We start from the raw sequence: 14088 nt of genomic DNA on the forward strand, positions 1-14088 counted from the left end.
ACTGGACTCCATGTAGTTACGTAATAAATTCTCACTACGGCCCTATGAAGTAGGTACTAGCTTCATATTATAGATGAGAAAATACAGAGAGGTCCAGTGTTTTGCCGAAGGCTCCACAGTGAAGAAATAACAGTGGATCCAGGATTTATACTCAGTTTGGTTCTGAAGTTCATATGTACTCTCATTATAGTAAGAGGTGGGAGATCCTTGTGTAGAAATACAATTCTAAATTGTAGTTATGATTAGAGCTTTAAAAGGTAAAACCAAATTAATGAAGAAAATATACAAAGAACAAATGCCGGAGAGGGTGTGGAGAAGAGGGAACCCTCTTGCACTGTTGGTGGGAATATAAATTGATACAGCCACTATGGAGAACAGTATGGAGGTTCCTTAAAGCACTAAAAATAGAACTACCATATGACCCAGCAATCCCACTACTGGGCGTATACCCTGAGAAAACCAGAATTCAAAAAGAGTCATGTACCACATTGTTCATTGCAGCACTATTTACAATAGCCAGGAGATGGAAACAACCTAAGTGTCCATTGACAGATGAATGGATAAAGAAGATGTGGCACATATTTACAATGGAATATTACTCAGCCATAAAAAGAAACGAAATTGAGCTATTTGTAATGAGGTGTATGGACCTAGAGTCTGTCATACAGAGTGAAGTAAGTCAGAAACAGAAAAACAAATACCATATGCTAACACATACATATGGAATCTAAAAGAAAAAAAAATGGTTCTGATGAACCTAGGGGCAGGACAGGAATAAAGATGCAGACATAGAGAACGGACCTGAGGACACGGGGAGGGGGAAGGGTAAGCTGGGACGAAGTGGGGGAGAGGCATGGACATATATACACTACCAAATATAAAATAGATAGCTAGTGGGAAGCAGCCGCATAGCTCAGGGAGATCAGCTCGGTGCTTTGTCACCACCTAGAAGGGTGGGATAGCGAGGGTGGGAGGGAGACACAAGAGGGAGGGGATATAGGGATATATGTATACATATAGCTGATTCACTTTGTTATACAGCAGAAACTGACACACCATTGTAAAGCAATTATACTCGAATAAAGTTGTTAAAAAAAAAAAAGAAAAGAAACACTTGTATCTAGCTAGAATGTCCACCTCTAAAGTAGAGGCATGCAACGAAGGGGTACTTATTAAATAGTTAATACTGGCCCCTATGTACACAAGATATATAATCCCCCTAGACTGACTTTTAATATTAAAAGGCTGTGATGTTAAAATAATTTAAAACAGATGTTTTATTCTTTCCTCCAGAAAGTTATCTTGAAAACCAGTAATTCACAAAAGAAAAATCTACAAATGACATAAAGTGAAAAAGGGTTTATCGCACTAGTAATTAAAGGTAAACTTTACAATATTTTACCAGATTTGTAAAGAGTTTAAAAAATCGTAATAGAACGATAATATCCAGCCTCAACAAAGGCTGAGGGAATGTGCACTACAGTGGCCACACCTGGTCTGGTGTGACCTGTTACAACTTCCATCCTCATGCGCTCTGCCTTCCCGTCACCAGGAGTGCCCGTCCTGCCGCTTGTGCACTGCGTCCCATCCTTTCTTGGGGGCTGTGAGTGTATCAGATGAGCAATTCTCTCTCTCCTACACTGTCGAGTTTCTCCTGTTTATCTGTTCATTCTCTTTAGCATAAGAACATGTTGTACTTTTTTAAAAAAAGTGAATTCTATCTTCAAAAAATCCCTGCTTGATCCCTAATCTCACCACTTTCTATTACTGCCCCATCTCTCTGCTCCCCTTACCAGTCAAACTGCCCAAAAGAACGACCAGGGCCAGCCGTCTGCAGGCTACCTTCCCCCGTTCTCTCCGGGACCCACTCAGGCGGGCAGGTCTATGTTCCCGCTGCTCCACCGAAACAGCCAGGTCATATTTTGCTTCACTGCCCAGCAGCATCTGACACAGCTGATGGTTCTTCCTCAGATTCTCTCTTACCTTCTCATCACTGGTTGTTCCTTTACTAGATTCTCACCCTCCAGAACTCTAAGCACCTCATCCTCAGAGAAAGCCTCTCTTTTCTCTATTTGTACTTATCTCCTAGGTGATCTCATGGATTTAAATGTTATCTATACTAGGGATGTCTATCTTCTCCCCTAAGAAACTCCAGGTCTGTATACTGACCTACTGCACTGACATCTTCTCCATGTGGTATCTAATCATCACGTGGAACTGAACAGGCCCCAAACTCCAACTTGTTCCTCCTGCAGTTTTCCCCAACTGCACCCTCTAGCTGCTCAAGTCAGAAAGCTCAGTCATCCTCGTTCTTTTGCTCAGTTAATCCACCAGCAAATCCTGTTGGTTCTACCTTCAGAAAATTTATATACATATCTCTGACCTCTACTTAACACCTCCACCAATATCACTTTGCCCCAAGCCACCACCATTTCTTACCTGGATTATTGCAAGAGTCTTGTAACTAGTCTCTTTGTTCCAATCCTTGCCCTACTATTGTCTCTTCTTAACACAGCAGTTAGAGTGATCTTTTAAAAAAGTAGGATTTATTTGGCTATTTGGTGTCATAGAGAACTTTCTTCTTAAAATTTTTTTTTTAATAACAGTTGAGCAGTTATACTTGATTTTAAAGTGAAATCTTATGGGAAATGCCCCAAGCATGAGAACTGATGAAAGTGGAGTTGGGAGCGCAGCAACGTTCTGATGGGCAAATCAGTACTTCCTTTCTCATGCTGTTTAGGCACTTTGGAGATTGTACAGGGTATGAAAAACCACTGCTCTGGAACAACTTATAGAGCTATTCCATTTTTCTTGAGGTCTCAAAAAATAGCTTTCTTAAAGAAATTAGGGTATATGAAAACTTGATTTCAGTCTAATCACCCCCTGGCTTCCTCTAGAAAGTTGCGTCTTATGCGCAGAGTCCCGTTAAAAACCTTGACAGAAAGGTTGAAAAGATAGTCATTGATAGCAAACAACTATGCGATCTCAATCAATAGTACAGTTTCTTCTCTGACACTGCTTTATTATGCATTTATATAAAAGTTATCCTAATATTTTCTTCTTGTTAATAACTCATCTCTACTACTTTTCTACTATAATAAAAATTTGTTTAAACAATATTCTGTTCCTCTAGATTACAGATTCAATACTGGGACTTACCTACCACCTATTCTCTCATTCTCATGTCAAGAGAATACGATTTTCTTAGCTGGGAATTAAATGTGGTCACTTTTAAGAGAGAAAGGTGCACTAAGGGAAAAAAAGAAGGAATGTGAGCCTTCTCTCGAACAGTCTAAATACCTTGGCCCTTAGGGAAATATTATTTTGGACTCCACAGACTTGATTCCTCATCATGTTTCTTGCTGCTGATTCCGCGTCAGTAAACTGGGAGTAATGGTTTCCCTCTACCTCACAGCGTGACCAATTGTCCTGGTTTGCCCCAGACTTTCCCAGTTTTGCCCTGAAAGTAGTACTGGTTTAGCAAACTGGGATAGTTGGTCACCTCACTCCCTATATCACAGGAATACTGTCCAATGAGACAGGAGAAGGTAAGATAATTCAAAACATTTCATATACTTTATCTGAAAGAATCCACAGAGCTATTATTATTATTCTGTTTATTTTAAGCCTATACTAAGTGATCCCTGGTTATGATGTGAGAAATGGTTCAGATGCAACAACACATCTTAAGAAGGCATGCTTTTACTTACATGCTTAGGGAAACTACATAAATACCGTTCCTGATCATGAATCATTTGAAGAATTAAAAAGTTACAATTATCATATTGGAAGTACACTGAGTATTGGCGCCACAGATATATTACAGGGTATAAACAATTCAACCTTTATATATGAAAAGTGAGTCTTGTTTTATATTATGATTCTAAATGTATTTGCAAATGTTCATTTACCCCAAATGTTTGCATTTTTAATATCTTACCTATCACAGAGGCTTTAAGTAACTCAATTTTATCCTTAAGGCCTGCAGCTTTCAGATTGTCACAGGCACCTAGTAACTGTGAGTCACTGACGTCAGCACCCATGTAATACACATCCTGTGAGGGAAGAAATTCATATTATAAGTATAAATAAACCCATATTTTATGTAGTTAAGAAAATCTACTTGCATTTTCAATGATGAAAATGAAATTAATAGATTTGTTAGTTCAGGTTAAAACAAATTTAGAATATTTCTTTAAAATGACATTCATGGGCAAAAAACAGAAGTTTTTGTTAAAATTTTAAAAACTGTTAATAATATTTTACAATTACAAATGTCTAAGGAATTTAGGGATTTATATAATCTAGGTCATGACTAATTATTGTATTTCTATCATATTTTCCTAAATTTCTCACAGTGTTTAAAGAAATAACACAGCAATTTAATTAACCCTTCATAGTCTATTTTTATTACAGTTATATAGCAACTTGTATAATTAAAAAATAATCCCTAAATAGACAGTCTACCTGTAAATAATTGGTAAGTGAATACACACACACACTGATTAACGTAAAACATTGCCGGGTTTACCAAACTTTAGAACTTACTGGCCATTCTTTAGCAGCTTCCAAAAGTATTGTTCCAAGTCCACACATTGGATCTAAAACAACTGCACCAGCCTATAGACAGAAATGTTGATTTGCTATCATTATATCTATTATAATAGGTAATATAAAAGAAACCTAACACTTGAGGAATCAATATTTCAGAGTAAAGACTCCTTTCTATACTTCATTAGGAATTTCAGGTAGTTAAAGCCCTAGTGCAGGTATGCTTGACACATTTAAAGATTAGGAAGGAGACCAGTGTGGCCAAAGCACAGTGAGCGAGAGGGGCAAGGTGGGGATTACGTCAGAGAGGTGGCCAGACTACTCCATCAAGGTGGGCTGCATTACACCGCGTGCAGTCACAGCCACCGAGCCCTACAGGTTGAAAACACTGTGTAGCTCAGGCTCCAAGCCCACAGAACGACACCTGGGGCTTCTGCTCCTCTCTCAGCAAGTCAAACAGTGAAGTGGTCGCCACCTGGAGCATGGCCACCGCTGTGGCAGAGGGAAAGAAAGCAAGACAGATCAGGCACTGGCTTTTAAAGGTGCCACCTGGAAGGGACATACATCATTTCCACCGACATGTCAGTCACAGGACACACACAATTTGAAGGGGCCAGGAAAGTGTCATCCTATCTGTACTTGAGAGGAGAACAGGAAGTGCGGAGAAAAAACTAAGAACTCTCCCATCTGGGCAGTGGGACTGGGGTGGGGTCACATCACGTCAGATCTCGTAGGTGTTACAAGGGGTCTGGTTCTATGCTGAAGGGTGGGAAGCTGTTGGAGGGAAAGTAAGCCGGAGTAACACGATGTTACATTTCAAAGGGATCATTCTGGCTGCTCTGTTGAGAATGGATCACAGAAGGGCAAGAGTGTTACAGGGAGGCTAGTTAGGGAATCCAGGCAGAGATAACGGTGGCTTGAATAAAGAGTGACGCTGGTGGAAGTGGGGAGAAGTAGTTGGATTCTGGGTATATTTTAAAGGTAGAACCAACAGGATGGATTGCATGTGGCATGTTAAAGAATGACAACGGTCTGAAGTGACTGAAGTTTTTGACCTGAGCATCAGGAAGACGAGCTGCCTGTTACTGAGCTGGGAAGTGTTGGGGAGGAAAAGCTACAAAGGAGACGAGAGTATAGTTCTGGACATGTTCATTTTGAGATACCTCTTAGACCAAGCATGGATGTCAAGTGGACTTCAGCATCTGGAGTTCAGAGGAGAGGTTCAGGCCACAGATATAAATTTGGGAACCGTGGTGGTTAGTGTGTAAATGGTATTTAAAGCATCAAAACTGGATAAGCCATCTAGGAAGCAAGAGAAGTTAGAAAAGAACAGTGTCTGGGCTGGACGCCGGTGATCTCCTAAGTACAGACATTTGGTAGATGGAGACTCGGCAGGGCACACTGACAGCAGCACATCCTGACGTAGAACCTAGAGTGGCCCCGAAACAAAGTGGAAACACCCATTTCAAGAAGGAGTGATGACAGTGTCCACATGCTAGTAGATTAAGCAAGATGAGCTGTTTCAGTGGAGTGTTGGCGATGAGAACCTGAGGGAAGTGGGCACAAGAAAGTGGGAAGAGAAGAAGTAGACACCAAGTATGGACAACTAGTTTAAGTTTTTCTGTAAAGGGAAGCAGAGAAGGGGGTGGTAGCTGATGGAGCATGTGGGTTCAGGAGAGGGTTAATTAATTCTTTTTTAAGTTGCAAGGTGTGTACATGCTGATGGGAATGACCTAGTAGAGAAAAAAGTCCTCAAGTAGGCAAGAGGGAATGGAATCCAGTACACAAGTAATGGAGTGAAACAAGGACAGTTCATTTATTATAATGAAGACCAGGCAAAGTATGAGGGCTTAGATTCCAATATGTCGGTAAAGTTGGTGGGAAGAACATGTTAAAGTTCTCTTCTGATTCCAATATTTAAGTCAATTAAGAAGTAAGAGAATTCAAAGTATGGGCAAGAAATGGCTGTAATGATAGAACATAAAATCCAAGCTGTGAAAGGGGGCTGAGGACAGGTGGTGAGTAGGGTCGCCTACTAGAGGTCCCACGGGGTTAAAGAACTGCTTTAGGGCCCAAGAGGAAGGGAATGCGAAAGAGAAGGTTAACAGCAGGATCCTTGAATCTGAGATTTTGGAAGGTATACCCTTCTGGGTATGACAAAGTCTAGGATGTGACTAAGGCAGATTGTTAGAGGTAGGGAAGCCAAGACACTAAGGGAGCAGACTACACAGTGGACACTGAGGTCGTAAAGAATTACACAGGAGAAATGGTCTAAACCATTAGAGAAAAGATAGGAAGAGATCTGTAGACACCGGGATAATCTGATGGCATGCGCTTCTAAGGCAGTGAGAGATCTGGGGGCAGAAGGGGCGACGAGGCCAAGCAGGACGCCTATCCCACCTCCAGGCCCAGCGGTCCCTTGGTCTGTCTACAGAGGAGGCAGAACGCTCAGAGGATAGCCAGGACATCAGGGGGTACCTGATGGAAAGAAACAAAATGTCCTTCAAGAGAGAGAGACTTTCCCCTGGCATGAAATTATGGAGAGTATCACACGGGTCCCCCATGAAGGGGCAGAGAGTAACAAAAAGGATAATGATTTAAATGGCAACTATAAGATTAATAGTGGTATGAGAACTAATCTTTATTAAGATCTTAAAATGTGCCAAACACTGTGTTCTTTCTCCCCCATGGTCCCTGTTCAATGAGGTAATTTGACCTTAAGTATCTTTCAGTGTCTATTTTACTGTAGGACCTTTTCTATCCATGACATTTGGGTACACAGGCAGAAGCAGAGAAGTATTTCCATATGCTTATGAGATTTATAGAACTTGGTTTTCCTTACTTGTTATGATATATAGGAAGAACAGTTTATAGTAAACATGAAAAAGATCTAGCGACCCCAGACTTAAGTTTCATTTTTCGTGGCACTGGCCTACCTGAGGTTGAGCTGCTTGTGCACTGCTCTGGGTACCAAGCTCCAAAGAGGGGCCTGGATCAATGCTGGATACTGGCATCACTTACACGGTGGGTCACCACTGCATTCCCCCCAAAAGAACCCTGCTGTGCTATTTCTCACCTACTTTAACAGACCTTCTTTGTTGATGGTCACATTAGAGAAACAATTTTTACTTTCGGTCCTAGCAGGACAAACTGACAAAAGGGAAAAATTTCATTGAGTATTATCTGTGGATATTTTCGATCATTTACTTTCTATATTTCTGAAAATTGTATGTTTATATCAGATAAAGGTAACATTTCAAATTTGTAGGTGGTTATATAAATTTATATGTAAATATAAACTGTGGTGACATCACTGGAAGTTTGGGAAAAAATAAACTGTTACCATATCCCTCTCTCCTTACTAAAAAATTTAGGCTAAAGATTTAAATCAAGTAAAGAAAATCATGGATTCTGGGAACGTGGTAATATGGAAATAGCTCTCTCCTTGTTCTCTCAACTCTGAGCTACTTACTTCTGAGGCAAGCGATGCTCAGAACTACAGGCAACCGGTGCCAAGCGATGCCCTGGGCTCTGCTGAGGTCCCAGGAGAAGGAACCAGTATGAGGTCTCCTTGCCATGGGCTGGGTGGGTGATTAGAGACCAGTACTGGAACCCAGAGGGGAAACCACTGGAATCAGGGAAAAACCTGGTCTTCAGAGATCTGTGGACCTGCAGGGAGACCAGTAAATAGAAAAGTTTCCACTGAGTGCCTGAGCATGGCTGACAGTCTCCTTACACTACCAAACCCAGGGGTGCCAGAGATCCACTTGCCTTTTACCACTTACAGGATTCCAGGCATTTAAAATACTTTACTAACCACACTTGAGCCCCAGTGAGCCAACAAAGAAAAATAATGACACATCTAAGGGGAGGAGGTCCCTCAAAACCTAGAGAGAACGTAGAGCAAACAGAACACACATCTAGTGAAATGAAACTTTTGGAGGGAACAGATAAACATGTGAAAAAAAGTAAGAGCTTCTAAAGATAGCAAATATAGCACACACATACACAATTTTCCAAAGCTAAAAAAGACCATGATTTTAAAGCTAAACATTTCAATAAATAAAGTAGAGCACATCTTTGTGACTCTTGTTATAGTTTCTAAGATAATATCCAAGAATAACTCCAAATGCAGAGCCAAAATATAAAGAGATGGAGAGCATGTGAGAAAGGAAGCTTAACATGTTTATCATAGGAATTCCAGAAGCAGAAAAAAGGAAGTAGTTTAAGGTTAAAGACACTAAAGCAAAATAATTGAGGAAATAATAATTAAGTAAATAATGCACGAAAGAGTGCCTGAGGTGGAGGAAAAAAATGTTTTTTTATAATTATAAATTCCAAATAATAATTATTATAACTATGATTATTATTACTGTTGGGGTGCAGGGCAGGCCACCCCAAAATATGCTTCAATGGCATATTGAATATCTTGAATTAAAGTTACTTGAGAAACAGCCGGTAAAAAGAAATGATATTAACAAAGAAGGAAAGAAAGAAAAAGACACCTCCTTTCCCCCTGAAAGCAGAAACTAAATTTCCCTTGTGAAGGTATCCTCCCACTACTGGGAGGAGATAGAAAGCATCCTTATCACCAGAGTTAGGGAACTGAAGGCTAAGAAAGCTGTATAAACCAACTTTGTTAGTTCTTCATTCGTCTGCTACTACAAGCACAAATAATTGTTTCTTTGTCTAAAAATAATACATAAACAGCCTGCTTTGGTCACTTCAGGGGTCCCATTTCTATTAGACTTCCATGCATATGAATTAAATATTTTTTTCCTCCTATTAATCTGTCTTGTGTCAATTTAATTATTAGACCAGCCGAAAGAACTCAAGAGGGGTAGGAGGGCAGTCTTCACCTCCTTGACATTACTATAGCAGAAGTCAACACTTACATACTTTCTATATGCTAGGCATTGTTCTAATCACTTGATAAATGCTAATTCACTTAGTCCTCACATGACCCTGTGAGATTATTATTTTCATCTTGCAAATGAGAAACTTAGGCACAGAGATGTTAAGTTATCTTACATAAAGTTTCCCAGCCAGTAAGTGGTAGAGCCAGAATTAGAACTCAGTCAGACTCACCGAGTTCTGGGTTGAATAGAAAAGACTCTTACATAAGTATTTACAGCCTGGTGATATTCCTGAACTTTAAAGGATTAAAGAGAAAACTCTCATAAGCTTGCAAGCAGAAAGGACAAGACAGGCATAATGGAAAAGAAAAATCACACTGGCGTGAACTACTCACCTAGAACACCAGAAGTGAAAAGACAATGGAATAGCATCTACAGACCTCTGAGAGAAAAGGACTGCAACTCAAGAATCTTATACCTAGCCAAAGTGACGATACCCAGGTTGACAGGAGGAAGTTTGAGGATATATAGGAATCCAGACAGTATATTCCTCAATACCACATTTGAGGAAAGTAGCTAAGAAAAGACTAATCAAGCAACAAATAAACCTGAGCCGAGGCCTCAAAGTGAAGAACAAAGGCGAGGAGCAATGCACCTCACAATATATCTTTGTGCGTTTATACAGAAACGTGCATGTTACACACATTACATCTTAATGATTAAGGATAGGCTGTGTAATCTAAGTGCAGAGTAAGAACTTTTGAAACAGAGGGTCATGCTTTAAGGGAAATTCTGATACATAATAAATAATTTAGTTCAATCTAGTAGTTGGGAGTTGGGAGTGGAAGGTGGGAAAATGTTTCAAAGGTCTCATTGTAGGGAGGAGTAATTCTGTGGGGCAGAAGAGAAAGAAGTACCCTGGAGGTCTCATCTTATGATAGGGAAGAGGGGACAGAGGAGGGAAGATGAGAGTGTCTTGGTGGTAAAAACAGTGTCTTGGCAAAGAAAAGAGTTGATGTCTTGTTGTAAAGTTAGAATCGAGTCCCATGTGTTTAATTAAGAGAGCTGGGCGAGGGAGCCACTCATGGAATAGAACATAGAGTAAAATCCAACCTCAGGGAGAACAGTGAAATGATTAACTTGCTTAAACTAGCAAAAATAAAGAATACACTGTCAGAAGTTACAAACAGAATAAAACAGGAGGAATGCAATCAGGTGTATCTATCATAATACTGAATACTCTCATTGAAAGACAGAGCCTATCAGAGTGGGATAAAAACAGAGTTCTGTGTTTATTAAAAAAACACACTGAAAACAAAGGTGAAAATAAAGCAGTGTCAAAGAACTACTACAAAGGAAAATGCAAAGAGAAAGAAAACAGTGAAAATATTAATAAGACATGGTGAAATTTAAATTTTCAAATCAAGATAATGAAAACTTTAATAACAGGAAAGAGGCACACTTCACAATGAAGCAGTAACATTCATAAAAGAGTATAAACCAAGCTACACAGCAGCTGAATGAGGTAACAACTAATAAAAATGCAAAATCTTAAAAAAATGTAATAACCTAATAAATTTCAAAATACCTCTTTCAGAACTGAGCAGATAGTAAAACAGTAAGTAAAGATATAAAGGCCATCTCCTGACTAGAAAATAAAATTATTTTCTTATGTCCATGGAATATTTACAAAAACTGATCAAGATCTTGGTTAAAGGACCTTGCTATTACATTAATAAGAATGAGAACAGTTTCCTTACCTTAATTTCTGCGAGAGAGGCCATTGCCCACGCTATGGTAGATCTCAGTCCTGCTGTCTTGATGTAAGCTCTGCTGGCTAAAGGAACCCTAAAAGAAAAGAACACCCAATATTACTGTATGTTAAAGAATATGATATAAACAAAAAATGAACCCATTCACATCTGTACCTCATTTTAACAAGTTCATACAACATGCACTAAAGTATTTCCTGTTAGAGAATATTTAACCTTATTACAAAATTACCTTCTCTAATTGGCACCTTGTCTAACCAGCCAGTGTGGTATTTCAGAAAGGTAAATTTTTTAGATAAGTGAAATTTAAACCATTTTGTGTTTAACTTATAAAGATTTAATCACATGAGGGAAATCTTCCTAAAGTGTTTATAGACTTCCCTGACTTCCCACACGGACTAGACCTTGCCTTGCTGATCTGGAGTCATCAAGAGGAACAGACTGCATTGTGATATAGATGTAGTATGGGAAGCAGGGCTGAATGGATGCTAACCCTTGAAATATGTTTTCTAAAAGGTCCCTTTTGTAAGTTTGCTTTTTGCTCATTTGCATCTTTCTCAAAAGATGGAATGAAGCATGACATTGCATTGCCTAAGATAATTTATCGAACGAAGGGCTGAAGCAGACATCTCCCCAATGAGTTCACTGGCCTCCATTATATATCACTTTATACTTTCTCCTCTACCTAATCATTGCTACTATCGGTGTTTCCAGATTTGATACAAATTTTCAGAAAATTATTTTTATGTTTCTAATGCAACGAACAAGCATTTCCTTGGAAATATCAATGCACTTTTCTATTTCATGTATACAATTTGTTGGTAAGACATTACGGGTATGATTTCAAGAATCAGTGCCTGGTTGTTTGGGGGATAGGCTTGTTCCAAAGCCACTAAGGGGCTCTTCTACTAACATTACACAAAGCCACAGTGTTTTCCAAACCCTATTTCCTTTCATCATTTTATTTCTGCTCTTTCTTTGACTTTAAGTTATCCTGTTTTGTGTGTATTTACTGCAAGCCTCTTAAGATCTTAGAATGAAATAATTATAAATACCTTATCAAATAAAACGGTATAATTGCATATTTACTATTAGGAGGAAGCCCTGAATGGTAAACCCATGAGAGTTGTGGGGTTTTTTTCTCTTAAAAGGTTTTTCAGGAAATAAAAATTCACATTGTAAATAGTACTATATCCACAGATTTGGAATCTGGGATATAAACTTTGCAGGTAAAAAGACTATAAAATATTTTGATCAATGAATCTTGCTTCTGCAGGTTAGGTGCAGCAATTACCTTGCTACAAAACACATTAGTTAAAACCAAAATGAAGAGATTATTTTCACTCTAGAAACAAACACAGAGAGAGAGCGAGAATTGGTATGGAAAACTGTCTTTGTCCATATATATTACAAAGTGCTTTTCTAAGCATCAGAGATTTATGTAGAACCTTTACATTTTTAGCCATTATGTGCATATTTTTACTAACAGAGGTTTTATTTTATGGAAGCCAATTCTATTAATATGTGACAAAAGTGAACACATTCTTATTTTGCTTAACCTTGGGCAAAACTAATCTGCTATTACTTCAACAAAATGGCCTCATTATGTCAGTAAAAATAAAATTATTCGGGGGAAAGAAGTGTTCAGAAATAAACTCCTTGAAAATAAAAATAATTCCCTACTTTCGTAAAATCCGCTGATGTGTTTAATCAGAGTTTAGCTGGCTTTTACCTTAGTACAAAAATAAAGGTGTTTTTTCCTCCAGAAAGTAGGCATAGAGGGAACTTACCTCAACATAATAAAGGCCGTATATGACAAACCCACGGCCAACATTGTTCTCAATGGTGAAAAACTGAAACCATTTCCTCTAAGATCAGGAACAAGACAAGGTTGTCCACTCTCACCACTATTATTCAACATAGTTTTGGAAGTCCTAGCCATGGCAATCAGAGAAGAAAAAGAAATAAAAGAAATCCATATCGGAAAAGAAGAAGTAAAACTGTCACTGTTTGCAGATGACGTGAAACTATACATACAGAATCCTAAAGATGCTACCAGAAAACTACTAGAGCCAATCAATGAATTTGGTAAAGTAGCAGGATACAAAATTAATGCACAGAAATCTCTTGCATTCCTATACACTAATGATGAAAAACCTGAAAGAGAAATTAAGGAAATACTCCCACTTACCACTGCAACAAAAAGAATAAAATACCTAGGAATAAACCTACCTAAGGAGACAAAAGACCTGTATTCAGAAAACTATAAGACACTGATGAAAGAAATTAAAGAGGATACAAACAGATGGAGAGGTATATACCATGTTCTTGGATTGGAAGAATCAACATTGTGAAAATGACTATACTACCCAAAGCAATCCACAGATCCAACGCAATCCCTATCAAACCACCAATGGCATTTTTCACAGAACTAGAACAAAAATTTTCACAATTTGTATGGAAACACAAAAGATCCCAAATAGCCAGAGCAATCTTGAGAAAGAAAAACGGAGCTGGAGGAATCAGGCTTCTGGACTTCAGACTATACTACAAAGCTACAGTAATCAAGACAGTATGGTAATGGCACAAAAACAGAAATATAGATCAATGGAACAGGATAGAAAGCCCAGAGATAAACCCACACATGTATGGTCATCTTATCGTTGATAAGGGAGGCAAGAATATACAATGGAGAAGAGACAGTCTCTTCAATAAGTGGTGCTGGGAAACTGGACAGCTATATGTAAAAGAATGAAATTAGAACACTCCCTAACACCTTACACAAAAATAAAAACTCAAAATGAATTAAAGACCTAAATGTAAGGCCAGACAGTATCAAACTCTTAGAGGAAAACATAGGCAGAACACTCTATGACATAAATCACAGCAAGATCCTTTTTGACCCACCT

The 14088-nt window shown here is 38.7% G+C and overlaps 1 protein-coding gene across 3 annotated transcripts in view; it reads right to left on the minus strand.

Annotated features, from left to right (window-relative positions):
• The window catches only part of THUMPD2 (THUMP domain 2 tRNA and snRNA guanosine methyltransferase), a gene marked incomplete at its 5' end in the record, with an annotated part of 45666 nt that overhangs the window by 15950 nt on the left and 15628 nt on the right, over positions 1-14088 (minus strand). For all 3 annotated transcript variants that reach the window (XM_082672493.1, XM_082672495.1, XM_082672494.1), the window contains 3 exons: positions 3941-4055; positions 4549-4620; positions 11168-11255. In XM_082672493.1, the coding sequence (XP_082528619.1) occupies positions 3941-4055; positions 4549-4620; positions 11168-11255 (275 nt within the window). The remainder of the gene's footprint in view (positions 1-3940; positions 4056-4548; positions 4621-11167; positions 11256-14088) is intronic.

Source organism: Grampus griseus (genome assembly GCF_964374135.1).
Source record: "Grampus griseus genome assembly, chromosome: 15".
Taxonomy (NCBI): Eukaryota; Metazoa; Chordata; class Mammalia; order Artiodactyla; family Delphinidae; genus Grampus; species Grampus griseus.